This window comes from Thamnophis elegans, chromosome 5, assembly GCF_009769535.1.
Source record: "Thamnophis elegans isolate rThaEle1 chromosome 5, rThaEle1.pri, whole genome shotgun sequence".
NCBI classification, from domain to species: domain Eukaryota; kingdom Metazoa; phylum Chordata; class Lepidosauria; order Squamata; family Colubridae; genus Thamnophis; species Thamnophis elegans.
In genome coordinates, this window is record NC_045545.1 from 77,869,432 (window position 1) to 77,895,443 (window position 26,012).

General features: G+C 42.0%; 2 protein-coding genes across 2 annotated transcripts in view; both read right to left on the minus strand.

The window, feature by feature from the left end:
- Positions 1 to 1,392, minus strand: part of KCNB1 (potassium voltage-gated channel subfamily B member 1) — a 180,957-nt gene extending 179,565 nt beyond the window's left edge. Inside the window, 1 exon segment of the mRNA XM_032218605.1 lies at positions 825 to 1,392. Within this exon segment, the coding sequence (XP_032074496.1) occupies positions 825 to 1,392 (568 nt within the window).
- Positions 1,393 to 17,037: 15,645 nt separating this feature from the next.
- PTGIS (prostaglandin I2 synthase) overlaps positions 17,038 to 26,012 on the minus strand; it is a 53,932-nt gene continuing 44,957 nt past the window's right edge. Inside the window, exons 8-10 of the mRNA XM_032217221.1 lie at positions 23,307 to 23,488; positions 18,938 to 19,089; positions 17,038 to 17,955 (exon numbers count right to left, since the gene is read on the minus strand). Of these exons, the coding sequence (XP_032073112.1) occupies positions 17,808 to 17,955; positions 18,938 to 19,089; positions 23,307 to 23,488 (482 nt within the window). The 3' untranslated portion in view covers positions 17,038 to 17,807. The remainder of the gene's footprint in view (positions 17,956 to 18,937; positions 19,090 to 23,306; positions 23,489 to 26,012) is intronic.

Sequence of the window (26,012 nt, forward strand, 5' to 3'; positions counted from 1 at the left end):
AAGGAAACTCCTTAAAATAGTGGCATCTTTTTTTTTTCAGGCTGACACAGAAGGATCTATCTATTTACAGCATCTTTTCAGAATCATCTTCAAACTACACCCAGCCATAGTAAGAGGCAGCTTGGAATTCTTAGAGGTTTATGACTTCCTCTACAATGAAATCATCAAAACCTGCACAAATATATTAGAAGAGAATGGGGGGGGGGTTTAGAATTAGAAAAAGATATCTATTGGAAATTTATTGGAAACAAAACAAGGTTTATAGACTGCCAAGATGAAAATTGAATATGAAAATTGCTTTAATCCCCAATCTCCCAAGTAATGAAAGGAAATATAAGAACAACGTTCTACTCAAACAGGGATTATGTCACATTTTCACACCACTGGACATGTTCATAGGAATTTTTTTTTGCCTTTGTTTCAACAACTTCACTTCATTGCTACATAGTGGTACCCAGATGACATTGATTGACTCTAAAAGCTGAGTAGGATTAAATCTGGTTACTATATAGATTAGAGATCTCCATATAATTCCAAGGTTAGATTGGGATCCTGAAAGAACCTTCTAAAAGAAGGCAATACCAATCCTATTTCTACTGTATAACTGTTGCAAAGAAACCTCTATTAAAAATAATTGCAGAACATAATTCCCTGCCAAGCAAACATAAGCACTTTAAAGAACTAAACCGTCACTGAGTTTTTCTTATCTCTTTGTACATCAAAAACAGCCAGAGGCAATCACCAGGAAGGTACAATTGAAACTGTGAAGTGCCATCTTTCTAGCCCTACCTATCACAGAACAGAAATGGATAGATTGGATATTACCTTGGCTGCTACAGAAGAATTGGGCTTCTCCAAAAGGTCCCAGAGTTTTTTTCTCTTTTCTGCACAGCAAGTGTTATCAAATTCCTCTCCCTCCCTTTCACGCATGGTTTCTGCTTCTCTCTTGAGCTCCTCATTCATCTGTTCCTTTTTCTGGTGGTACCTTGCCTGGCAACAAGACTCTAGATAAATTTCATCAATTCCCCAATAGTCCAGTTCTTGGCTGAAAGACAAGGCGCACATTTCCTCCATCATGTGCAACTTGCCTGTGCGGTAAAAGTTCAAGATAGAAGTAAATGCCCCCGGGTGCCTATCAAAGAAATATTCGTTCTCCTCCAAGTTATAGTCATCACATATATCCATTAGGGATTCGTGAGTATTGCAATCTCTGAGTTTACCCAATCTTGTCCGTGGTAACCTGTCCAAGGTTCGCCATAAAACCTCATGTGCCAAGCCTCCCACGTTAAGCTTGACCCTTCTGGAACAAGCTTTGCTCCTGACAATTTCCATGGGATCCGGGGGCAAAGAGGTAGTAGATCGAGATCCATGTTTATTCATGCCTGCAGGCATTGCTTATCTTTAAAAAGACTGAAAGAGGTTGACAAATGATTCCTGGACTCTCAGGGTTCCAGACAGGTTCTCTTCATCTGTTTTCCTGCTCCTCCATGCCTGTAAAGAAAATAATCCACAGAATTACTGGTAATTTCAGCAAATTAAATGGAAAGCTTCTTCCTTTGTTTGCAAAACTGCCTGTTTGTTCAATTAATCAGGGAGATATACAAATAGGTCCTTTAGTTTGCTCCAAGGAGCAGCAGAGACAGGAGATTGGCTGTCAGATTCACAGGCTGCTGTTCAGTGTCATGGTGCTGAAACTGAACGAAAAGTCCTAAAGAAAGTGAACTGAAGGGAGAGGATGTTAATAGGAGCTTTTAGCCCCTGAGCTAACAAAACCTTAGTACAGACTTTGTCCAATTCCATACATTTTAGTGATAGGGAGCTATCCACTATCTAAAGTGCTGAAGACAAATTCTTGACATGTCTTCTCCAAAGATCTGTGCTTTGTTGTTCTGGAAAAGCTAGATCATTCTCCTAAGTCCAGCATCCATTTTAATTCATTTCAACTTTATCAAAAGCATTCCAGAATTTTTTCATTTTTACCTTTTAGATTTAAAATTAAGATAATTTTGTGGGCATGTTTGAACAGATAAGCGCATAAAGTGTCACCCCAACCAATCATTCAAGCCATGTTAACATTTGTCATTTTAATGCCAGTTAGCCTTTTTCTGCCCTTTTGCAGTTCCTTCACAGACACATATAAGCAGAGGTTCCAAGCAGGAGCTTGTTTCTTGATAGGATGTTTTCTATTATCATTAGAAGTTTTGGGCTTTGGGAAAATAGTGTGTGGGAAATTAGGCCTATGGAACAAGCTAAAGGATCTGTTAGTTTACTACCCTGAGGTAATATGATTCTCAGTGTTTCATCCAGAAAGGCCAACAATTAAATATCTTTACCCATAAAGTATATATGCTATAGAAAAATATAAGAAAATACCAAACTATATATTCTGTTATTCAAATATGTACTTTTTTGTATACAATGTTAAGAAAACACATTATATGCTATATTATACTTTCCCTGGGAGAGGGAAAGAAGATTTTGCAATAATGCTGACATAAACTGTAGATCAACTTTTCCCATGGCCTTTTTGTTTTGCAGATATGAATACAATTACCTACTGATTTCAAATGATCTATCTGATCATCTGTCCACTAAAATGCATGCATTTTCAGACTGAAATATCAATATGTATTTTGTATTCACTAGTTCTAAAATATCAAAGCATTGCTCATTTCACCCGTGCATTTAGCTACATTTTCCACATAAATTCTCCTTTCCAAAGGGATGAATTATGTTTTAAACACTGAACAGATTATATTTAACAATTTCAGGAAAAATGGACATTTCCCCATTTACTCCCTCCATGTGCACTTCTCATCTTTTTGTAGCAGCCCAGGCTGACATTAACAATTTACAATAGTACATCTATTAGCAGCCTTGCTTTTAAAACTTACACAGCCTTTCTTCTACACGAAGAACATCTAACACAAAAGAAAACCATGGTACTTTCACAGCATTATATTCCTACTCTCTGGAAGTGGTAGCTTTTTCAATGCAATGGCAAACTGGTTGCAGTCAAAACAAACCCCCAGACATATGTTGTGCACACACACATACACACACACACACACACACACACACACACAAATACACATAGAGAGAGACTCATAATGTGCATAGGAAAACCATCCATTCCCTCCCCCCTTCAGTATTTTAAACATCCTTACACAACCCATCTCAGTTAAGGAAGGTTACCTATTTTAAAGATTGCCCTACAGGTAGCTCGCAGGATGACAAAACATCAGGGCGGAGAGGAGAGGCAGACTTTTGAATAATGTGCTATTAAAAGATCTGTAATGCTTTGCATGAAATGGGGAAGATGGGATTTTAAAAAATTTAATACCGTCTTGTGGGAGGAAGACAAAAGCTAAACCATACTGGTTAAATTTGTAGGAGACTGCATCAGCAGAGGTTGAAAGAAGAGCCAGGATGGAAAGGGGTGTGTATGTGTGTGTCTATGTCTGTGTGTGTATTCATAAATGCATTTGTGGCAAACAGGGTGTGAGGCCATCAGCTACGCGCTTCCAATGGTGGAGGGAGCAATTAGGCTAGCGTGGTAGGGAGGACAAGAAGCTAAACTGAGTTTTTAGCCTAATGGAAACAATGATTTGCATATCTCTCTAATGATCCTCTGGAAGGAGAGAACCCTTCCTCTCCACCAACGGGGGAATAGAAGAAGTCGTCATAACAACACAATATACATGTGTGCATGTATGCATATTGATATGTATATATTTGGAAACGCCGCCAACCTCGGGATGCCTGCCTGCCTGCCTGCCTGCCTGCCTTCCACCCTTCCTCGCACTGTTGCTTTTTCCCAGATGGCCTCAGCCACAAGATCCAGCGATCCTGGATCCTGGAGGAGCAGAAACCCTCCAGCCTCTCCCAGCCCAGATTCCCCGCGGCCGCCACAGCGTTGTGCCTCCGGATAAGGCGAGAACGCCGGCTCCCTCACGGCCAACGCCGAGCGATCGCGGGAATCTCTTCCCTCCGCCGCTACCCCGCAATTTCTCCTCTACCCCCGTCCTCACCGTCTCTCACCTCGCCACTTACTTCCTTTCCCACGACCCCAGAGCAACGCCGGAGCGGTCTGTCGGCGGAGAGGCGGACATCGGTTAGAGGGAAGCTACATCCTGCTTCAGCCGAAGAAGGCGGCGAGATCAGCAAAGCGGGCACGGCGGGTATCTTCCCTGGCGAGCCGGGGAGGCGGAGTGGAAGGTGGCGGCAGACGGGGAGAGAGGGGGGGTGGAAACCCCCCCCCTCCGCTCATCAAATCCCGGGACAACCGAGCAGATGGGGAGGGGCGTCACGTGTCCCCCCCCCAAGTCTAAACCCTACAGCTGGTTCCCGAAAGGTAGATCGTTGAGAAGGAGAAGCGGGGGAAACAACCCATCAGGCCCCTCAAATGGATCTTTTGAACTCCCGGACTTCGGCTTCAGATCCACCGAACGTGTGAACGGGTTCCCGGGCACCCTGAGAATCAAGAAGCGCTCCAAGGCAATTCCTCTCTCTCCCTTTTCTGTTCCCCCCCCCTCTCGTTTCTTAACGGAGATCAACAAGTCCGGCGAGCCTCCGTCTCCCCCTCGCAATTCTGTCCCAGAGTTTGCTGCGGACGGGGAATTGGAAGTTGAACGCGGGAAGAAGGGAAGAAAAGAGCGCCATCTCGAGTTCGGACGCGGCATGGCGGGCGAGAGGTTTAACGCTTGGCCTCTCCTTTGGAGGGGTTGCGACAAGAGGGAAGCCAGCAAAATGCGCCAGGTTTAATGTGGACATGGATCAAGAGTCAAAGACAGGTCAAGGCTTTTTTTTTTTAGTTTAAAGCGGGGATTAAACCATCTTTGGATTCCAATTGTCCTGTGTAGGAAGTTAAAACCCATCCCTCTCCTAGAAGAATGAAATATCCTAGGTAATATTTAAAAGGCAGAAATATTATATTTCCCTGGATGAGAAATGGAGAAACATGCTTTTAGGCAGGAAACAGATTCACTCTTAATAGTTCCCACCACCATCTGTCAATGGGCCATTAAGGCCTGAGCCAGTCTATTCTACATAACAAAGATCTATCCCATTTCATTGGCCTTCATTGCACCACCCACCAAGTTTCATCCATGCTAACTATGACCTCTGACAGCAACCACTCAGGATACTCTTCCTGTGCCCCAGGAAGTTCAAAGCCCAGAGAGGGCATAAAACCCAGGGACTCTCAGCATCTCTACCCTTTTTTCTGCTCGGGAACTCAAGCCATGTGATTCTGCTCAGGAGTTCAAGCCATGTGATCCTGTCCACCATTAAAACCATCTTTCCAAACAGCCTCCATGTTTCCAGTGTCTTTTTCCCCACTTGGAACTGAACCCGGCTGGATATTTCTTCCAACACCTGGAAGAAGAGGCGGAAGTACTCTTGTTCAGAAACAGAGCCCTGGTATTCAAGACAGTACAGAAAAAAACACATTTTATTTTCTACCTTGTCATCTTAACAGGCAGGGGCAGTGGAAGACTTCCTCTGTCAGACATCCTGAGAACTTGCTATCAATTCTTGCAGCTGCTCTGCTAGTTCAGACTGTCTACTGAGCTGGGCTTGGCTCTCGATGGACATGTAGTAATTTTTTGCAGCAGAGAAAAGCATTGGAAGAGGCCATGGAGGCTGTTGGACAGACAGGCTGCTTAGCAAAATTTCAGGCGCTTGGGCTGCCTTTCTTTTCCTTCAATTTGAGCCTTTCCCCCCAGCGTCAACATAGTGGAGTTGTCATTAAAGCTGCAACTTTAAAAACAGGTGTGGGAGCAGATTGGGAGGAGAGCAGAGGAGATGCATGTTTTGGAACAACAGCAGTCAAATGAAAGAAGGTGTTTTTCCTTCAGAAGGATTGGATAGTCTAAAACAGGGGGAAAGAACTGTCGTATCACCGCAAGACAAGGCACAACATAAAAAGGGTGCAGGAGCTTTTAAATGCTGGCCGTTAACAGAAAAAAAAGATCTCAGATAGAAGAGACTCGAGACAGAAACAGTCTTCAGAACTCTTGATGCATACTAACAGTACTATAGAGCAAAGGTCTCTAACTTTGGCAACTTTAAGCCTGGCAAACTTCAACTCCCAGAATTAAAAAGCCAGCAAAATCTGGGAGTTGAAGTCTGCCAGACTTAAAGTTGCCACGGTTGGAGAGCCTTGGTATAGAGCTGTGATGGCGAACCTATAGCATGCGTAGCCATTTGTCAGGGCACGCGAGGCGATGCCCTGTCAGCTGACCAGCACACACTTCGGCCTTCTTTTGAGGCCATTTTTCGCTCTCCGGAGGCTTCCCTGAAGCCTCCAAAGCCCGAAAAACCAGCCCTATGGTTTTTCAGGAACTGCTTTCTGGTTGGCTCATAGGACCGTTTTTTGCCCTACGGAGCCTTCAGGAGGCTTTCCTGAAGGCTCCAGAGGTCGAAAATCAGCCCTATGGACAAACTGGAAGTCACCATTCCCGAACCTCCGGGTTCCCCATAGGTTTTTTTTTGCCCCCCCCCCCCCCGGAGGCTTCAGGGAAGTTCCTGAAGCCTCCTGAGGGCATCTGGAGACGGCGGGGGACTGTTTTCGCCCTCCCCAGGCTCCTAGAAAGCCTCTGGAGCCTGGGGAAGGCAAAAAAACTGCGGCAAAAGCAGGGGGGTGCTGAGTGGGTGCGTGCATTATGGGTATGGCACACTGGCACACGACCCCCCTGTGCTCCCCCCACTTTTGGCACCGCAGCCGAAAAAGGTTTCCATTACAGGTATAGGGGATATATACAGTGTATATATATATATACACACACACACACACAGACACACACACACACACACAGACACACACACACGAGATTTAACAAACTCCCAGTTCAGGATCCATTGCTTTTCTCTTAAATCTGGGTGAACATAATTGGGTACAGTTTAGAAAAGAACTTGTGACAAGGCCAACTCCTTGTTCTGTCCAAAATCCACTTTAAAGCATTCCAGGCAAATGGTTGATCACATCCAGTGAAGACAAGCCCAACCCCTTTCCTAATAATTGATTGCACTATCAAACTATTCTTGCTTTTCATAATTTAAAACCATTATTCATGTACTACAGCTTGGAATAAGAAGCAGCAGCTCTTGATCATCTTTTGTGTTATGTTTGTTTATGTCCTTGAAAAGTGCTTCTATACCCTTCCCTCATAGTAATCTTTTCTCAAGGTTAAGTTTACCCCATTCCTTCTGTCTTTTTTACTGTATATTCACCTCACTTCTCTAATCCATCAAAAGCATTATTATTTTCTTTTTGGGTATTTTTTAAACTATTAGTTCTAACACCCAATTTTGGTCCATAAGCAAATTTGATACTGTTTTTTTTAACATCATTTTATATGGTTTGTTTAGCTTTGGTTTACTACTAAAAAGTGTGAACCTAGCTATTGTGACTGGTAGACCATATTTTATGATTAGGCTTGTTAGCCCAGTTCTGTGGGGGGTTTTAAATAGTACTTTTATGGTTGTGAAATGTAGATTTTGCATGATATTTTTAATAAAGCTGTTTATACATATAAATAATATAGATTAAATATTATTAACATCATTATGTTGAGATAACAGACCATTGAAAAATTAAAAAGAAAAAATATATATCAGTATTATGATTTAAAACTGCAGTGTTAATGAGCATAACATTATTTAGCTTTTTCACCCAGAATTGAATATAATGCTTAAAAGGATGCAGGTTGCATCCAAGTATTTGTTGTATGATAAAGTTTTGGTCTTAAGCTCATTACTTGGTATTAAAGTCTCCACTTTGATGTATATTAAAGTAATGCATTATTACTTAACATTGTGCATATTGAAAAAGAAAAAAGGAAGACAAATTTGACAGTAATTAAATACAAAAAAATGCTATACTTTCCCGTTTTAGGCTTCTTGTAAGTTGCAATATTTGTAAACATTTGGGCCCCTTATGAGCCCGACTGCGAATGTTTATTTTTGTTGTGCTGTGTGATGATCCAGCTCTGTATTGTCCACCTGCTGCCCATTCATTTGCCAAGACCCAATCCATTCCAGCTTTCATAGCCTTTTGTGGGTTTGTTAGCTTACAAGACACCGGAATGGAGAAAATCAGTCAAACAAAATGGAGGCTGCACCCTCTTATCCTTCCCCGTCTTTTAGATATGACCATAGTCAGACCCAGTTCATCTCTTTGCCTAATCCCATCAGACCCAAACTGCTTGCCCCAGACAAAGCTCCCCTGAAAGTCCATCTGAGCCAAACAATAGAAGCCCCCTCACCAGCTCAGCCCCTGGGATGCCTTTACAAGGAAATTGCAACACAGAGAAACTCCAACCTTCCGTCGGTGGAATTCTGGGACTGGAAGTCCACACATCTTCAAGTTGCCAAGATTGAGAAACACTGATCGTTCACAGTGTTTCTCAACTTGAGAATCGTAAGATGCATGGACTTCAACTCCCAGAGTTCCCAACCCTGCCAGTCAATTCCCCAATTGAAGTCCTTGCATTTTAAAGTTCTCAAGGTTGCTCTGTCAGTGATGGCCTCCACATTCCATCTCCTTTAACAATGGACTTCCTCAGCTCTGCTATCCCCCACTAAATGCCCATTTGCCTGACAATAGAACTCACCACAGGTACAAGGATGTGTAGAATTTCTCCAAACTGGTGCACACATTGTATCTCTTGGATTTCCCACCTTGTAGCCCACTAATTCCATTCAGGTAGTCCTTTCTTAATGACTCTTCAAAGCTACAATGGTGCTGAGCAGTCAGTCCTCAGATTTACAGCCATTGTAGTATCCAGCAGTCACTTGATTAAATCTGGGCACTGGGCAGTCCACCCACATTTACAACTGGAACTGAGCTTCAATTCCACCCCACTCCACCTTTCTTTCTCCCATCTCTGCCCTCTGGTGACCCTGCTGCCCTGAGCCAATATTGGGAAAGTTATGCCTAGCCAGCAGCTGCCCCTTAAAGGGCTAGTCATGCATGACTCAGCAGTGGGAGAAAAAAGATGGCGAAGGTTAGTTGGGATAACATTGGATGATTCCCTACTTGTGAATGGAGGCAAACGTTCTCTAGGGTCATTCTCTATCTGATAGGAATGTGGAATGAGCCTCAGTCAGGTTTCTTTGTTAGCAGAAAGAAAGAAAAACAGCACAGCAATTTAGGGTTAGAAGGCTACTCAGAGGTCATCTAGTCCAACCCCCTGCTGCAGCAGGAAACCTTACATTGTATGGATTATTTTGGTCCCTCTAACAGAGAGGAAAATTGCCAGAAAGGATAATGAGTTTACTAGGATAAGACTGCCATGAAGAGGAAGGCAGAGATAGTCCTTGACTTATGCCTACAATTGAGCCCAAAATTCTGTTTGCTAAGCAAGAGCTTCACCACATTTTACCCAATCCATGACATCTCCTGGTGAGTGACATCAAATTGGCCATGCCCACTCTGTCACATGACCGCCAAGACACTCCCCTCCGGTCACATGGTCACCAAGCCACTCCCACCGGGTCACATGACCGCCAAGTCATTCCCACCCAGTCACATGACCGCTGAGCCACTCCCACAAAACAGGCCACACCTACAGAATACGTTCTAAAAAATTTTGAAACCCACCACTGGGTGACAAGGAAGGTGCAGGGCAGTGGTGGGTTTCAAATGTTTTTAGAACTTCTTCTGTGGGTGTGGCCTGCTTTGTGGGAGTGGCTTGCTGGCCATGTGATGGGTGGGAGTAGCTTGCCAGCCATGTGACAGGGTAGGAGTGGCTTGCCAGCCATGTGAAAGGGTGGGCAGGGCAAACTTGTAAAATGTGGTGAAACTGACTTAACAACGCTCTTGCTTAGCAACCAAAATTTTGGCTCAGAAACTCTGGCATTTGAAGCACGCAATTCTTAAAGCTGTCAAGTTACAAGACCCTTGCACCCCTAATCCTTTAGAAAAAGAAACTCCAGGGGTGTTCAAACTTGACAGCTTTAAGACTTGTGACTTCAACTCCCAGAATTCCTCCTCTCGCTCTTCATTTTGATGATGTGAGGACGGGTGGGGAGAGGAAGCTGGAACCGGTTCTAAACGGAACTGTAGATTTGTGGAACCTTTTCTATAGAAGAGGTTAGAACTGGCAGGAACCCACCTCTGGTGCAGGGGTAAGCAGAGTACAGGCCAGTGGTGGCGCAAGGGGTAGATAGGAGCAGGACAGAAGTGAGGGGGGACTTGAAATGGAGATGAGCTTTCTCCTCACACAGGAGAAGTGTGAGGTCAACCACAACCAGGACTACCAAAATTGCCATTGCTAAGCAGTACAGTCATGTGGGATTTTGTGCCTCATAGCCACTTTGCATAGTGAAGGATATTTTGTTCCCAATTAGGGTTATTAAATAAGGATTATCTGTATAAGTCTCTGCTTTTTGGAAGGCAGACAGGGTTTTTCTCATTGTATATTGTATTGCTGTGTGATGGGAATGAGGTTGCAGAGTTCTGGAAGGGCTTTCATGATGGAGATGAAAGATTATTATTTTTTAACAAAATCTTCCTGAAAAGAGAACACAACTACAGTATCACAGTGATGTAAGATCATTCTTCCTCTTGAAGAATGGTTTCTCTTGGGGAACTTCTTTTATTTTAAAGGCATTTCTTTGATGTATATAAAGATACAGGACAGCAGCATTAAGAGCATCGTGATATACAGCAGGAGCAAGGAAGATACGTCTGTTCAGATCAGTGGTGGGATTCAAATAATTTAACAACTAGTTCTCTGTCCTAGTGACCAGCTGGGTGGGTGGGGCTCAGTGGTCATGTGACTGGATGGGCATGGCCAACTTAACATCACTCAGGTCGGTGGGCGCTTTGCCTTAGCTGTTACAATAATAAGGGTTAACCAGAGAGGCGGTTTCTGTAAGCAGGGCAATGAAGATTAGGCTAGAAGCAACACCAGAATGTTTCCTTCCTGCCTTCCTTACAGGATTAGCCCTGTAAAGTGGGGAAAAACAAAAGGAGATTTCTTCCAACAACCGGTTCTCCAGAATTGATGGTGAAAGATACTAGGAGTTGTGGTTCAGCAACATTAGAAAACCAGAGATTCCCACATTCCTGCAGTCTACAATTCTGCTGCATTTGTATATCATAACTATGGGCAGACAACCTCCTTCCTCAAGGCAGCCATTAATCAGTTAAACCTCCTTACTTATTGTTCTAGCATCATTACCTGAGGGAACATTCTTGATTTAGTTGTAAAATACCTGCTTTGCATGAAGAACATCCTAAATTCTATCCCTGGGCTGGGGCTACTAAGCTTAAGTTCTTTTACATGAAAAACATGTTCATCGCAGCACTTTGGTTTCCTTTTGTTGATCAGACTGAATTTCTGATTCTGACTAGGGCTCAAGAACTTTTTTTTAAAGTCACCAATGGCATTTTGTACAAAACAGATCAAGAAAGTGAAGGAGCTGTGGTGGCCCAGTGGTTAGAATAAATTATTGCAGGCTAACTCTGCCGACTGCCAGCAGTTCGATCTTCCGTGGCTCATGGTTGACACAGCCTTCCATCTTTTAGAGGCCGGTAAAATGAGGGCCCAGATTGTAACGGGCAATAGGCTTACTCTGTAAACCGCTTAGAGAGGGTTGTAAAGCTCTATAAAGCAACATATAAGGGCTATTGCTATAATGCTATACTGTGTTGGGGGATGCAAATACTTCATAGGCATTGTATTCTAAATTACTGGTGCAAATGTAATGAGTCTTCCTAATGTAGATGCACAGTGTTATGAAATGCAGAGCATAGAGGGTATGCATGCCTATCTGGAGCTTTACTATCCAGTTTTCATAACTTATGCTGCTTTGTATATATTTTAAGGTAATAAATGTAAGCTATAATTCTAATTCTATATAAATATTTAATGCTTCTAGCACTATGTTATGGACAAGTCAGCCAAAATAACCTGGAAACATGTGCACATTGGGAAGAGCTGTGGTGAAAAGGGGTTTGGGGTAATTGAATACATTAAGCCTTCAGACCACAAGTCCCTGAACAGCTATAAGTATTTGTTGCATTGCTGGCTCATTCATGCTGAAAGGTCTCTGATAGATGCTGCTCCATGTCAAACCACCAAAGGCTTTCGTTAAAGAGCCACTGGCTTGTCAGGAAAGTTGGGCTTCACATTAGGTAATCTTCTCCTGAATCAAATGCTTTTAAATAATGATTAATCTAAGGGAAATTGAACATTTTGTGATGGGAGTGCTTGCTTGAGAATATCTGTATCAAAATGTACTTCATGGACTTATAACTGGAGGTTTTCATATGTAAGTAAGATGAGAGATGGAAGAGAAGATATGGAATGAGGGTGGTCTTGGTACAGCACTTGGAGATCACCAGGTTGGGAAATGTGAATACACTCATTTATTCATTTGTGTCCTCTAATACAGTAGTCTCCAACCTTGGCAACTTTAAGACTTGTGGACTTCAACTCCCAGAGTTCCTGGCTGAGGAACTCTGGGAGTTAAAGTCCACAGGTCTTAAAGTTGCCAACATTGGAGACCACTGCTCTAATAGAAAGGAAAACCTCCACCCTGTAATTTGTTAAAAAAATATTTAGGTATTCTTGAGATGAATAAATATGATCCTATCCAAAAGAAAGTTTGCAATAAAAAAACAAGGCCAAAACTTCATAAAATTGACATCGTTTATTTATGCTTGGGCTTGTTACTTGAAGCATAACATTTGTTCCAGGCCAGGAAAGGACATCCTGCATTGGCACCTTCTGAAGTGAGCATTGAGTGCTTCTGTACCGGAGACAAATTCCTTGTGTGTCTAGTCACACTTGGCCAAATAAAGTATTCAATTCACCTTCTGAAATGGGATTCAGTTTCAGGTAAAAATAGGACTGCATCATGATTGTTCCGGTAGTTCTGTTTAAAAATGTAATTGCTAAAAATTAAAAAGAAAATATGCTTTTCCCCTGAGAAATGTAAAAGCAGCCCATGAATTTACATATATTAAAGATAAATGTAAATGTCTAAGAACTGTCTAAGACTGTTCTTTAAAGCTGCTAGGTAGAATTATGGGCTACTGCAGTGGTTCTCAACCTGTGGTCCACCGACACCTGGGGAGGGGGACTCACGATATCATCACAGAGGGTCTGTGAAGGCTTGAAGAAATATTGTGATTTAAACCTTGAGTCTTGGGGGTCCATGGCTACAAAAAGTATTTAAATGTTGTATCCATGGTGAAGAAAAGGTTGATAACCACTGGGCTATTGGCTTCACCTTCTTAGGTCCTATCCTTTATGCTAAATATATTCAGAGTAATCTTTTCTTTCAAAGTTATCTGAACACTCTGCTTTAAGATGTAAAAGAACTGTCACTCAATGTCATGTAAAGGGTTTCATCTGAAGCCCTGGATTTAACACCAGATTCTGAAAGGTTACTAATTATAGGGCCATGAACAATATTTAGTATACTGTTTGTGGTGTAATGGTTAGAGCAATAGACGGAATGGATTATGTGTGTGGAGCAGTGGTGGTATTCAAGCCAGTTGTGACAGGTTCTGGAGAACCTGTAGCGGAAATTTTGAGTAGTTCAGAGAACCCGCAAACAGGCTGCCCCCGCTCCCACTGCCTCCCAGCATCCCAACTGATCTTCTTTTGATGCCCTGAACAGGAGAACAGAGCTGAAAAGCAGGTTAGTGGGGTGGGGAGGGAATGGGGATGTTGCAGTAACCTTTCCCTGCCACGCCTACAAAGCCATGCCCAAGGAACGGGTAGTAAATTTTTTTAAATCCCATCACTGGTTGGAGGCGGGATTTTGACCACTATTTTTCAGACCTACCTTATAGAAAAGTTGTGAATATAAAATCCATGTTTTCTACCTTATGCTTTCTGGAAAACAAACATGCTTATCTATACATATATAAAGGCAATAAAATGAAGTGGACTGAGAATGCTGGTAAACAAATATATATTAAATGTGCATAGGCATGAATCTGATTCTAAAGCCTTCAGACATTTCAAATTCTCATTATGGATGGGAGCTTTATGGAACACCCCTTCATTTCCAAAAGAGCTCTCCTCAAAAGCCTGAGATTTGATCAGATAACAGAGATATAAAAATTTGGAAATGCAACAACAGAAAAATGAAATTATGAGTTCCACATCCAATAAAATTGTGTTTATTTTAGGAAAGGTATATCTGTCCTTTCTACAAAACATTCAACAATACATGGTGATAAGAAAATAAAACCAGTTAATCCAACTGAATTAACAATTTAAACAACTAAAGAGCAATAGCAGCATAATAAACAATTGTGTAAGAGTATCCTATGAGATTTCATGAAAACAGTTTTAGATCAGCATTTTTTTCAAACTTGGTAATTTCAAGATTGAACTCCTGAATAGTACCTTAAAGTCCACACATCTTAAAGTTGCCAAGTTTGAAAAACACTGATCTAAATCAATTTTGAACAGGACACCTCATTGATTTTTCACTTTGGTGTTTTGTTGTTTTTCCCCTAAAGCTTTTATTTAATTCTGAGATTATTTCTTTGTTCTGTTAAAGATATGTGTCAATTCTCATTTAAAAGAAATGTTTTACAATAGTATTTGCTTATTTTTGTTTTATAACAGCATCTACAAATATTTCCAGAGGGAAATTAAACAGCAAAAACTACGTAGACTCTTAGGATTTTAAAGAAGTAATACATTTATTATAGCATACTTTTTTTGTAAACTGCAGTCTCCAAAGACTGCTTGCTTCTGTTTGATGCTGGAAAATGAAAGTCTAGCTTTAAGGGGAAAATGTAATAATAACAACACCGGGAAAGTGTGTGGTTTGGTTTTCCCATAGAAGTGATTTCTGTAGTTTTTGCCCTGGACTCAGGTATAAACATACTTGGTATGCCATTTAAAGTGTCGGGCTGTGTCTGAAAAAGAAGCTGCTGTATTCTATTTTGGAGTCCCCAACAATACTGCCTGTTAGGAAATGGGCCCCAAAAGCAGCAGGGGAGTGAGTGAAGCTTCATTTGTCCTTGCGCAGGTCGAGGTTGTGCGCAAAACTATCCCCACTCCCCCACCCACAGTCCTTGGAAGTTTTCTTCCGTGAAACTGAACCCTGGTGCCAGAAAGTTTGGGGACCACTGCTCTATACAATCTGTTGAAGATCCTATGAAGCAGTGTTTTTCACACTTGACAGCTTTAAGACATGTGGAAATAAGCCCCCCAAATTGAAGCCCACACATCATTCCAACTGCTTTTTCAAGAGGCAACTGGACTTACTGGTTTTTCTTAGAAGACTTTACGCTCCTCATGCAAGAAGCTTCTTCAGCTTCTTAGATGAGAATCGAAACTAAGAAAAACCAGAAAATCCAGTTGCCTCTTGAAAGAGCACCTTTGGGACTACCATAACCTGGATAACTAAGAATCACCATAGACAAACCCACATGTGAAGTCTGAAAAATATGGCTGTAAGTAAGGTACATATGGAATGGAAGGATTCGTCCTGCTGGTTATATTGGCTAAATTGTTGTATATACTAACTGTAAAGTAAGACTAATTAAACATAAGGGCTAGAGTCTTATTTTTCATGAAGTCATACCGGTTTCAAAGTAGACGAACCTAGCTATCATGGTTTGTAAACCATGGTCTGGGATTTGGATGTATGAATTTTGTGTGTATATATACCTAGCAATTCCATTGGACCAATCCATGCTGTTTTCTTAGCAACATTTTTGGCAAATGCCAGTGCCTTTTTCCTAGGTCTGAAGGAAAGGGACTGGCCCAGGGACACCCTAAGACAGGCCTAGAACTGGGTTTCCAGCCCTGTATCTTTAACCAAACAGATACCAAAATGGCTGTCTTTTGTGAACTAGGTCACTTTGTTGTTCAATAAGCCATAATCTAACCCTAGTATAGCATGAAATGCAGTCCAGATACTCTTATAGTCTTATAGTTAAAATAGTCTTATTTAAACATATGAATTGCTGCATAATTCTATTGATGCTCAGTAAAGTGTGCTTGCAAATAAGTAGGGATAAATTGTAATCCTAAAGTTAAAGTTGAAAATTAAAGCACAAACATACACATACACATATAGACACACAACCTGCCACACAACATATTTACAAAGCTATTTTTAAGGAACCCAGTATTGGGTTGTCTCATTAAGGCTGGAAATGGAAAGACTGGTGTTTTCTTGGCAACAAAATGAGAATAGTTTCCTTTTGTCTTTTTTCCAGAATATTTTTTTCACCTTCCTTTCATTTTCTGTGATTTTCTGGTGGTCTTAGGTATAAAGATAAAGGTTCCCCTCGCACATATATGTTGTTGCATATGAAGTTAATGCCATTTGGCCTACTCGAATACCATTTTCCAGTCTTCATGTGATATTTCTGGGTGCTGCAGTTACTTGCTGCTAGCATTTCTTTTCCACATTTATTTGTCTGGAATATTTGGGAGCTGGGATGAAATTGACAAGAGTTCTGCCATTTTCTATTTCTCAGCCAGGTGATAGGAAATATGGCAAACTAGACTGCAATTCTTCTGTAAGGCTTGTAAACCTGTCCAAAAATAGGCCAGCCAATAGGTCAGGAGCTTACTGATAGCTCACTCCACACTCCAAATCCCTACTTTAATCCCGCCATCATTCAGCTGGACCAGTGTTCGCCCAGTAGATTTGTGTTCTGAAATAGCCCACATAAAAGCCATCACCTGAGGCACTAACACATATTCTCCCAGGCTGCCCTGCCACAATTTAAGGAAAGTGGTTATTGGTGGTTTATCCTGATAAGAGTTGACACTGGGTGAGAAGGAAACAAAGGTGGCAGAAGTAAGGAGGTGAAGAAAAGAAGATGGAAAAAAGACAGCCAATAGTAGAAGCCTTAAAGGTCGTCTGCTGTCAGTAATGGGCATCCAAGAAGGCATTCACTATGCCACTTCTCCCCACAGCTTCTTGTGTGGGCAATTCTGATTTGTTGTCAGAGCAGAAGAGATGTTGGTAAAGTGTAGTCAGCATTTCTTTAAGCGGGCAATAGCTTAAGTTAATTCCTGTGCTGAATAACTGCACTTTAATACTGGGGTATTACCCTGCAAAAATATGATCAAAAGTATCAGCAACTTGCAGAATAACATAACATGCACTTTCATAGATAAGCAGAAATCAGCTTCTCTAACTTGATGTTTTCCAGCTGCATTAAACTATAATTCTCAGAATTCTCAGCCACTACATCTGGAGGACCAGATGAAAAAGACCAACGGAGCGCTGGACCAGAATATTTTTCTGAATTCAAACTGATTTTTAAAAAGTGCTTTTGCCTTTTCTTTTTTTTTTTTAAACACAGAAAGGAATTTCAGTTAAAATCCATATAAAAGGAGTGTGGTGTTTTGCATTAATTCCATTATGTTTGTACCCAACGAGAAATGAAGTATGCTGGTAATTCATTGTAAAGTATTCCTCCTATGATCTACACACACACACATACCTCTTGTTTTCTACAAGGATTTTTTTTTCAGATAAGAAGTCATTGTAAGCTGAGAGGCTACAGAGTGATGGAGAGAGGTCAAACTGAAAAAGTAATGGCCTCACCCACAATAGCTTATATTAGACAGATTTCTTCATGACTTCTGAAACATCCTGAGAATGAGGTAGAAAAACTTAAGCAACTTTCACAAGGTGGAGAACAGTTTCAGAAAATTGAAAAGCAGAATGTGGTCCAATATTAGACATTTGCCATCCTTTTAGTAAAGGGACCCCAAAATTAATTCCAACGGTAACTAACAAACATTGTTTGTTTGCAGATTATGCACTAGACAGAATGACTGGAGAAATGGATCATCACTTTACTGGTCTTTCAATTTATATCGTATTCTGACATCCGTTTCTGGCTGCAGCATTCCAAAACCATATCTCTCCTTGTCAAAGCCTGGTATCTCCTGAGCAGGATCTATCAGTTCCAAATCAAAACAGTTTAAGAGGTGGAAAACAGATCTGTAAATAGGAGAAAGCAAAAACAAATCAGTATAGCCAATGATATTGACTTTGCATTTTTATTGTGCTTTAATATCAAGAAGTAGAAATACCTAGCCTCAACACCAAAAAAGAAGGGATATTTAAACAAACATTGCAATTGTAAAATTAGGCTGTACAATTGTAAAACAAGGTGCAAATTTGCACCTTGAGTCCTTATCCCATTGAAAGTAAATGTGATCTTATGCAGCTTTGCTCAGAATAACGTGTGGCTTTATTGGATATTTCTAAAAGACACTGGTAGCCAGAGGTGCGATTCTTAACAAATTTATCCAGCAGTAAGATCCAGAAAACCTTTTTTTTTAACAAACTATGGCTTGTAGCCACTTCACACCCAGAAAAGCAGGCACAACAAATCCTCAGTATGCAGGAGCTGGGATATTTGTAGGCAATCAGCGTAAGCTCTCCAAATGGATTACTAAATGAATCCTTGAAATTTTGCTAAGGCAAAATTGAATAACAGACCAACTACCAAACTAAGGGTAGGCTATTACTAAAACAGTGAACAGTGATCTATTCTGGGGTATATAAGGAAACTAACGTCTGCTGCCTGCTTTGAATTGCAAAGTAACACCAGACATGGACGTCAAACAGAACTTGTGGTTGACATTCATTTTGTCTCCTTTCAGTCTGATGGATCACAAGATGTAAATTTTATTTATGTGCTCATTTCATGAGAAGTTACTCTGGCTGGTTATGAACAGTGACCCTGGAACTAATGGATGAAGTAATATCATCTGAGTAATGGATTAAGACTTCATCAAGAGTTCTAAAAATAGATTCACTCCATATTCACATCATAAAACCAAATCAAATGAACATTTCTGTTTGCTTTTTTTGCCTTTAAGAACTTTAGCTTCTGCTACAAGCCAACCCTAGCTTCTTTTAATGGATATATTATGTTTAGAGATGGCTATTTTATCAGTGTTATGCATCCACTTACAGTTTGATGTTATTAACTGCAAAGAACTTTCCAATGCAGACATTTATTCCTGCTCCCCATGGCATATTATAATATTTGAGCCTTTGTCCTCCTTTATAGAAGTCTTTTTTTTCTGTGCCATCTGAATTGAGAAACCGGTCATATATGAACTTCTGAAAAAACAAGTTCAGGTAAATGTTCCTTTTCCTTTGAAATAACTAATATTTAAAAAGAAACATCCTACTTAGGATATTGTCGATCAGAAAGGTCAGCAGTTCGGCGATTCGAATCCCTAGTGCCACGTAACTGAGAGAGCTCCCATTACTTGTCCCAGCTTCTGCCAACCTAGCAGTTGGGAAGCATGTAAAAATGCAAGAAGAAAAATAGGGACCACCTTGATGGGAAGGCAACAGCGTTCCATGCGGCTTCGGCATTGAGTCATGTCGGCCATATGACCCTGCAGACGTCTTTGGACAGCGCTGGCTCTTCGGCTTTGAAATGGAGATGAGCACCGTCCCCTAGAGACGGGAACAACTAGCACATATGTGTGAGGGGAACCTTTACCTTTCTCTTAGTTAGGATATTTAGCTTTATAAAATTCCATCCAAAAGTTTAAACTAGAATAAATAGGAGAGGAAATGGCTATGTGACACATGATGGAACTGGATCCAAAGCAGGCCCATTAAAATTGGTAGAAGCTAACCCTAATGAACTTCAATTCCATGAATGTCTATATGTTAAGTATAATAAGGTCTTGAAGCGATCAAAAATATTTACTGTTTGCAAAACATGGCAAAAGAAATGAAAGCAGTTACATAAGAGAACAGTATATGGTATTATTTTAGGTTTTGAAAATTTATTTCAGTTTTTTTAATCCTGCCTTTATTATTTTTATTCTCCATAACTCCAATAAAAAGAATCAGAGCTCTAATTACACAGGGAAGGAAATGAAATCAACCTACTTGATCTTTATCCTTTTATTCTAACAAAAACAGAAGATTGCAATTACTTAAAAACTATCTTCACTGTGGCTACTGCTCCACTCCAGAGTAAATTTAGTTATAAAGCCTTGCTGAACATTGTGAAAATAGTTTGTTATACTGGCAAAAGGAACAGCAATTCCCTAAATGAACAACTATGTATTACTTTGCCTTCAACAAAGAGGCAAACCTTTACCCTCTATGCTGAAGAAGAAGGGAAAATAGGTAAAATAGAGTTTTCCTTCCACCGATCCCTTGTGGAGGTGACTAGTAGAATATTTGTGGGAATTCTTATATTGTGTTCTTAACCTTCTTTCAAGTATGATAATAATCATAATTTTTATATTTAGAGTCATTTTTCCCCAGTCCCGGGGGGCGTACGGGGGGCGGACACAGGATTTACTGTTTATTGGAACTTGGGTTATAATACTATCATGGTTTTCTCAGCATTGTTCATGGGAAATTGTTCACAAAAGGAAGCTGTTTCGGTGTGACTCTCTGTCAACAAAGAAAAAATTAGGAAGGTGAAGTAAAAGAGAAGCAAGTTAAGAATACTGAACTGGGGAAGATACTGATATATTTTTAAAGATGTGCAAGAGGTTGCCATAGCAACAGCCAAACAGGAATTCCAGGATAGCTTTTTATATTCTTAACTATTATTATATCATTGTATTTTTATATCATAAATATGGATCCAAACTATTTCTGTCCCTGGGAAAACTCTTGAGAGCCAGTCTTATGAGAAAAAAAAAAATATTTTGGAGCTGTTATGAAAGAACCATCACGGATCTTATTGTTACCCACAGGAGGTTGCATTCCTTTCTTGATGCAATCAGTTCACACGTTCAGTGCAGAGAAAGAAAACCCAAGACTGATGCATTGGTGGGCTGATTCCCCCCCCCCCACTGCAAATATGGAACTAATTTTTTTGACAACTTTACCGTTAGTTACATAGGATCATTTGTTTAATGAGAACACGAAAATGTCCTTGGAAAAAGTGACTTACAATCCATCCCTGAAGTTTGTCCACCATTGCCCCATTTGCATGATTGCAATTTCGCCACTTGCCAATTGACTCAACATTTACTGAATGTTGGTTGCATCCAGGGGTGGGCTTCAAAAATTTTAGCAAGGGGTTCTCTGCCTGGTTGCTGGGTGGGCGTGGCCTAGTCAGCCTCCTGCACCATGGCACGGGGGCGTTTCTGCCCTCTCTGGGCTCCAGAGGTTTTCCTTGAGCCTCCGGGAGGGCAAAAATGGCCTCCCCAGACTCCGGAGACTCATTTTTCACCCTCCCCGAGCCTCCATGTGACCCCTGTACTTACCTGCATTCAAAAAGGGCTGCGTGGGGATGGGAGGGGTGGGCGGGACCAGCCAGGAGTGACAGAAACTTAGCTAGAGGTTCTCCGCAACCCCTGTGAACCCACAGCAGCCCACCCCTGGTTGTATCTTGTGGTCGCATCCTGCAGCCACAAGCAAAATCAGTTGGGGAAGCTGGGTTTGCTTAACCACTGCATCATTTATTTAACAGCCATGTGATGCACTGCCCAACCATTACGGTTTGTTTAAAGACCATAGTAAAAATGGTTATAAAATTGGGTCAGGTCATATGATGACTCACTTAACAACTGCATTTCTCAGCAACTGAAATTCCTGACAATTGTGGTCATAAGTCGAAGATTACCTGTGTACTGGATTCACTGTGTTTAAACACAGTTGAATCTTTAGAAGTCTTTAGCAGTGACATTTCCAGAAATTCTCCCAAGAATAGATCTTTAAGGGTCTAGGACAGTGATGGCGAACCTTTTTTGGCTTGTGTGCCATAAGTGGGGGGAGCACAGGGGGGGGGGTCATGTGCGGACGTGCCACACCCATAATGCAATGTGTAACCCCCACCAGTACGCATGTGTGCACTACAGGTGTTCCCCCCCATTTTTTGCATGCTTTTTTCACCCTCCCCAGGCTCCAGTGGCTTTATAGGAGCCTGGGGAGGGTGAAAACAGCATTCCCCGCCCCCCCGGAAGCCCTCTGGAGGCTTCAGGGACCTTCAGGAGGCTTCCCTGAACCCTCAGGAGCATTCAAAACAAGCAAACTGGAAGTCCATTCCCAAACTTCTGGTTTCCCCATAGGGCCGTTTTTTTTGCGCTCCGGAGGCTTCAGGGAAGCTCATGAAGCCTCCGGAGGGCCTCCGGGGTAGGGGGAGGCTCTTTTTGCCCTCCCCAGGCTCCTATAAAACCTCTGGCTTTATAAAAAGGTGAACTTAGCTGGCCAGCATGCGCATGCGCGCTGGCCAGCTGAGAGGGCAGCGCCTCGCGTGCCCCGACAAATGGCTCTGCGTGCCACCTGTGGCACATGTGCCATAGGTTCGCCATCACTGCTCTAGGACAAGGGTGTCAAACCTGCGGCCCACAGGCCAGATGCCTCGCACTCTGGCCACACCCACCCATTTTGGTGAAGGGGAAAAAGGTCACGATGTGTCAAGTGACAACAATGTGACAACATGAGTTTGACACCCATGGTCTAGGACAATTCACAACAGCCAGATTGGTGTAGATGGATTGGGTGGGGTAGGTCGGCATGACTTGGTGATTGCATCCATCCAAGCCCACCTAGCCACTCTGACAAAGTAAGACTCAGCCAGCTGCACCCATCCACCCACGTCCACCTAGCTGCTGTGACTTCTCCCATTCTGGATCTTTTAAGACTCTACCACAGGGCTGTCAAACTGATGGCGTCATTGATGGCAACACATGATGTATTGGGATTTCCCCCCTTTTTGCTAAACCAGGCATAGACGTAGGCGTGGGCGTGGCCAGTTCATGACGCATCCAGTCCATGGGCCACGAGTTTGACAGCCCTGCTCTACCACAAATAAAGGGAGAAAATCTGCCCACTGGTAGTTATAAGATAAGCCTTGGATCACAGCCTTCTTGCTTCATAACCTGACTTATACAATGTCTACATGTAGCTTTTCCAGGGGTGAAATTCAGCAGGTTTTGACAGGTTCGGGAGAACCGGTAGCAGAAATTTTGTGTAGTTTGGAGAACCGGCAAATGCCACCTCTGGCTGGCCCCAGAGTGGGGAGGGAATGGGGATTTTGCAATATCCTTCCCCCAGGAGTGGAGAGGATGGGATTTGGTGGAATGGAAATTTTGCAGTATCCTTCCCCTGCCACGCCCACCAAGCCACGCCCACAGAACCAGTGGTAAAAAAAGTTGAAATTCCACCACTGAGCTGTTCCCTCCGGTGACTTACCGTTATGCCATTGCTTTTCGTTTTGACAAGTCTTAAGAATGCCGCGCACTGAATAATCACAGTTCTTCGCTTCATACAGTTAGTTAAGATACATAGCATAAACAAACATCAGAGCAAAGTCATCAGGGGAGATGGGATTCCGAATAGCAGTGTTTTACCTCTGGCTCCTCGTAGACTTCAGGGTCCCTCTGAGGGCTTATGAATGGGAAGAGGCAAAGCCTATCTCCTTTCCTCAGGTGGTACTCTCTGCCAGCTGCCAGCCTCAGGGCCATGTCCTGAAGGACCTCTCGGCTGATAAACGGCGCGGCTGACAAACGCAGGCTTTCATTGAAGGCACTGTCTGCACAAAACAGAAAACCCACAGGGAAAATTATGGCACCCAAAATAGCACAGGAGCAAAAGTGCGGATAGCCTGTCATGACATCAATGTGCAGAGAAGATGATAGCTCAATTTATAGCACCCAAACTCCCATCTTGTCAAATCCTTTAGAAACAAGACCAGCAATAAAGGATGGATAATAGGAAGTCCTGTTCTAACATTGGGGTCCTAAGAAAACCAGCCGGAATATAATTCCATTAGATCGCTGCTTCTTACTACCAGCTAGCCTTGTCTTAGGTTCGAAAGCCGGCTGAGTGACTTCTCTCTCAGCCAACCTACCTCATAGGGTTGTTGTTTTGGGGGGGGAAATAGGAGGAGGAAGCAGTGCTAGATAGGTTTGTTGCCTTATTTATAAAAATAATAAAAGTGGGATGAAAAAAAGATCTATGAATAAATAGCGTTTGCACACTGCATCCAGTTTATTGTCGGAGGGGGGGGGCGGTTTGCCCTTCTTTTCTGGTGGCTTAGAACCCAGGGTGAAATCCTCCCAGTTCGGTTGAACCGAAAGGGACGATTGTCTTTGGTTCTGCAAACTGGTAGTAAAAAAAAAAGCTCCCGAGAATCGCACAGCTCAGCTGTGAGCTGCATGATCATTGGAAGCTTTCCTACCGCTTTTTAAAGCATTTTTTTCCTACATTTTTGGGGAAAAAATGGTTTAAAAACAGCTTCCGACGATCGCGCGGCTCACAGCTGAGCTGCGCGACTGTTCGAAGCGATTTTTAAAGATTTTTAAAGCATTTTTTCCCTGCCAGTTTGCCCAGACAGGAGGGGAAAATGATTTAAAAAGCTTAAAAAAAAAAAAAGCTGAAAGGGAAGAAAAAAGTTGCCCACGCCCACCCAGTCACATGACACACACACCCCACCAAGCCACGCCCACAGAACTGGTGGTGGTGCGGAATCAGATTTCACCACGGCATTGAACATCATGGAAACTTAGTCAACTGTAACTTATTCAAGTACAGTTGAAAAACTTTGCATAATATGTAAAAGTGTTAATGCTTGTTTTATACATTTCCTTTATGCAATCCCCAGAGTGTAATCGGACCATATTATCTGGAAACAGTGTAATATTGTAATACTGCAGTAGAGAAGAATGAACATAGGGAGGGGGAGAAAACCTTTCTATACAAAGCGAACCAGTGGAGGACAAAGACAATGCTACAATTTCTTTTACCCGTTCAACTACTTTTTTGGGTTGGAATTTTCCCGTGGAGAAAGGGCAGTTTCCAATCATACAGTTCAGTTGTGTTGAAGCAGTTACCTTCACCATGTGATGTTATGTGATGATATGTGTTTGCATGAGGGGAGTAACACATTTTTCTATATACCTATGGCTGAGACTAATACTGTATTAAGATGCTGACATCCTGGAACTTACTTTAGCCTTGATTTTAATAGGATTATTGGTGATTTCTTTTTGTATTTATCAAGGGGTTTTTGCGAGGCATATGCTGATCTTTAGCAGGAAGGGTAGAATTAAAATGCTTTATTGCTAGTTTTAACAGCAGTTCTGAATACAGATCATCTGCATTTTCTTAAAGGAGACGTGACTGGGGCAAAGAGATTGTAGGAATCTAAGAGTTAAATGTCATGATTTAAAATTACAATTCTGTCTTCTACTGAAAGGTCGCTATGTCCTTTCAGAGGTGCCCTTACTACATTTTGAAAGTACTTTTTGCAAATTTCATACCAGGGATGGGATGAGATGAAATGTGAGAAAGAGGGCACAGTGGTAGCAGACGACCTTGAAAGTTAGATGAAACATACTGAACATTTTCCATTTAACCTGAGAGCAGGAGATACAGCTTTTGACACTGCCAGACATTGATTGCTGATTAAGTATATGCCATCATACAATCATATGCATAAACTCCAATAGGCCCTGCAGCCCAATCCTCAACAGACCAGATTATAGTTAAGGTATTTCTCTTTAATCAACATCTGCAACTTTGCCTTGTTGATTAGCTCAATTTATAACCCTTCTCTGGGGTTCCCGACACTTGAATTAATAGCTAGTTCATTGTTAACAGCCACTACTAAAGGTGCAGGAATAACCACAAACAGGATAAGAGAATTCTTTTTTTTTAAATTAAACATTGGCTACTAAAAAGATTGTTGGGGTGCCTGGTTTATACAGCTGTTCTGACCTAGGCTTCACAAAATCATGGAGCAAACTCCTTACAAAAGGACAAAAGCCCTTTTTATTAAACTAGTGTGAATTCCTCTCATTCACATCCAGCAAAATCCCACAAACAGTCTTTCAAGGGTGAATTTACAACTACCGCAGGGGTGAGTTCTGGCCGGCACTACTGCTGGTTCGCTCGTGTGTGTGCATGAGCAGTGCAATTTGAAATTGTTCTGTGCATGCGCAGAACTGAAAAACAAGATGCCGATGCTGATGGTGCCGACCGGGGAGCCGGTTCCAGCGACCCAGGCTGCCAAACCAGGACCGGTTCGGCTGAATCGGTCCAAACCGGTAGGTACC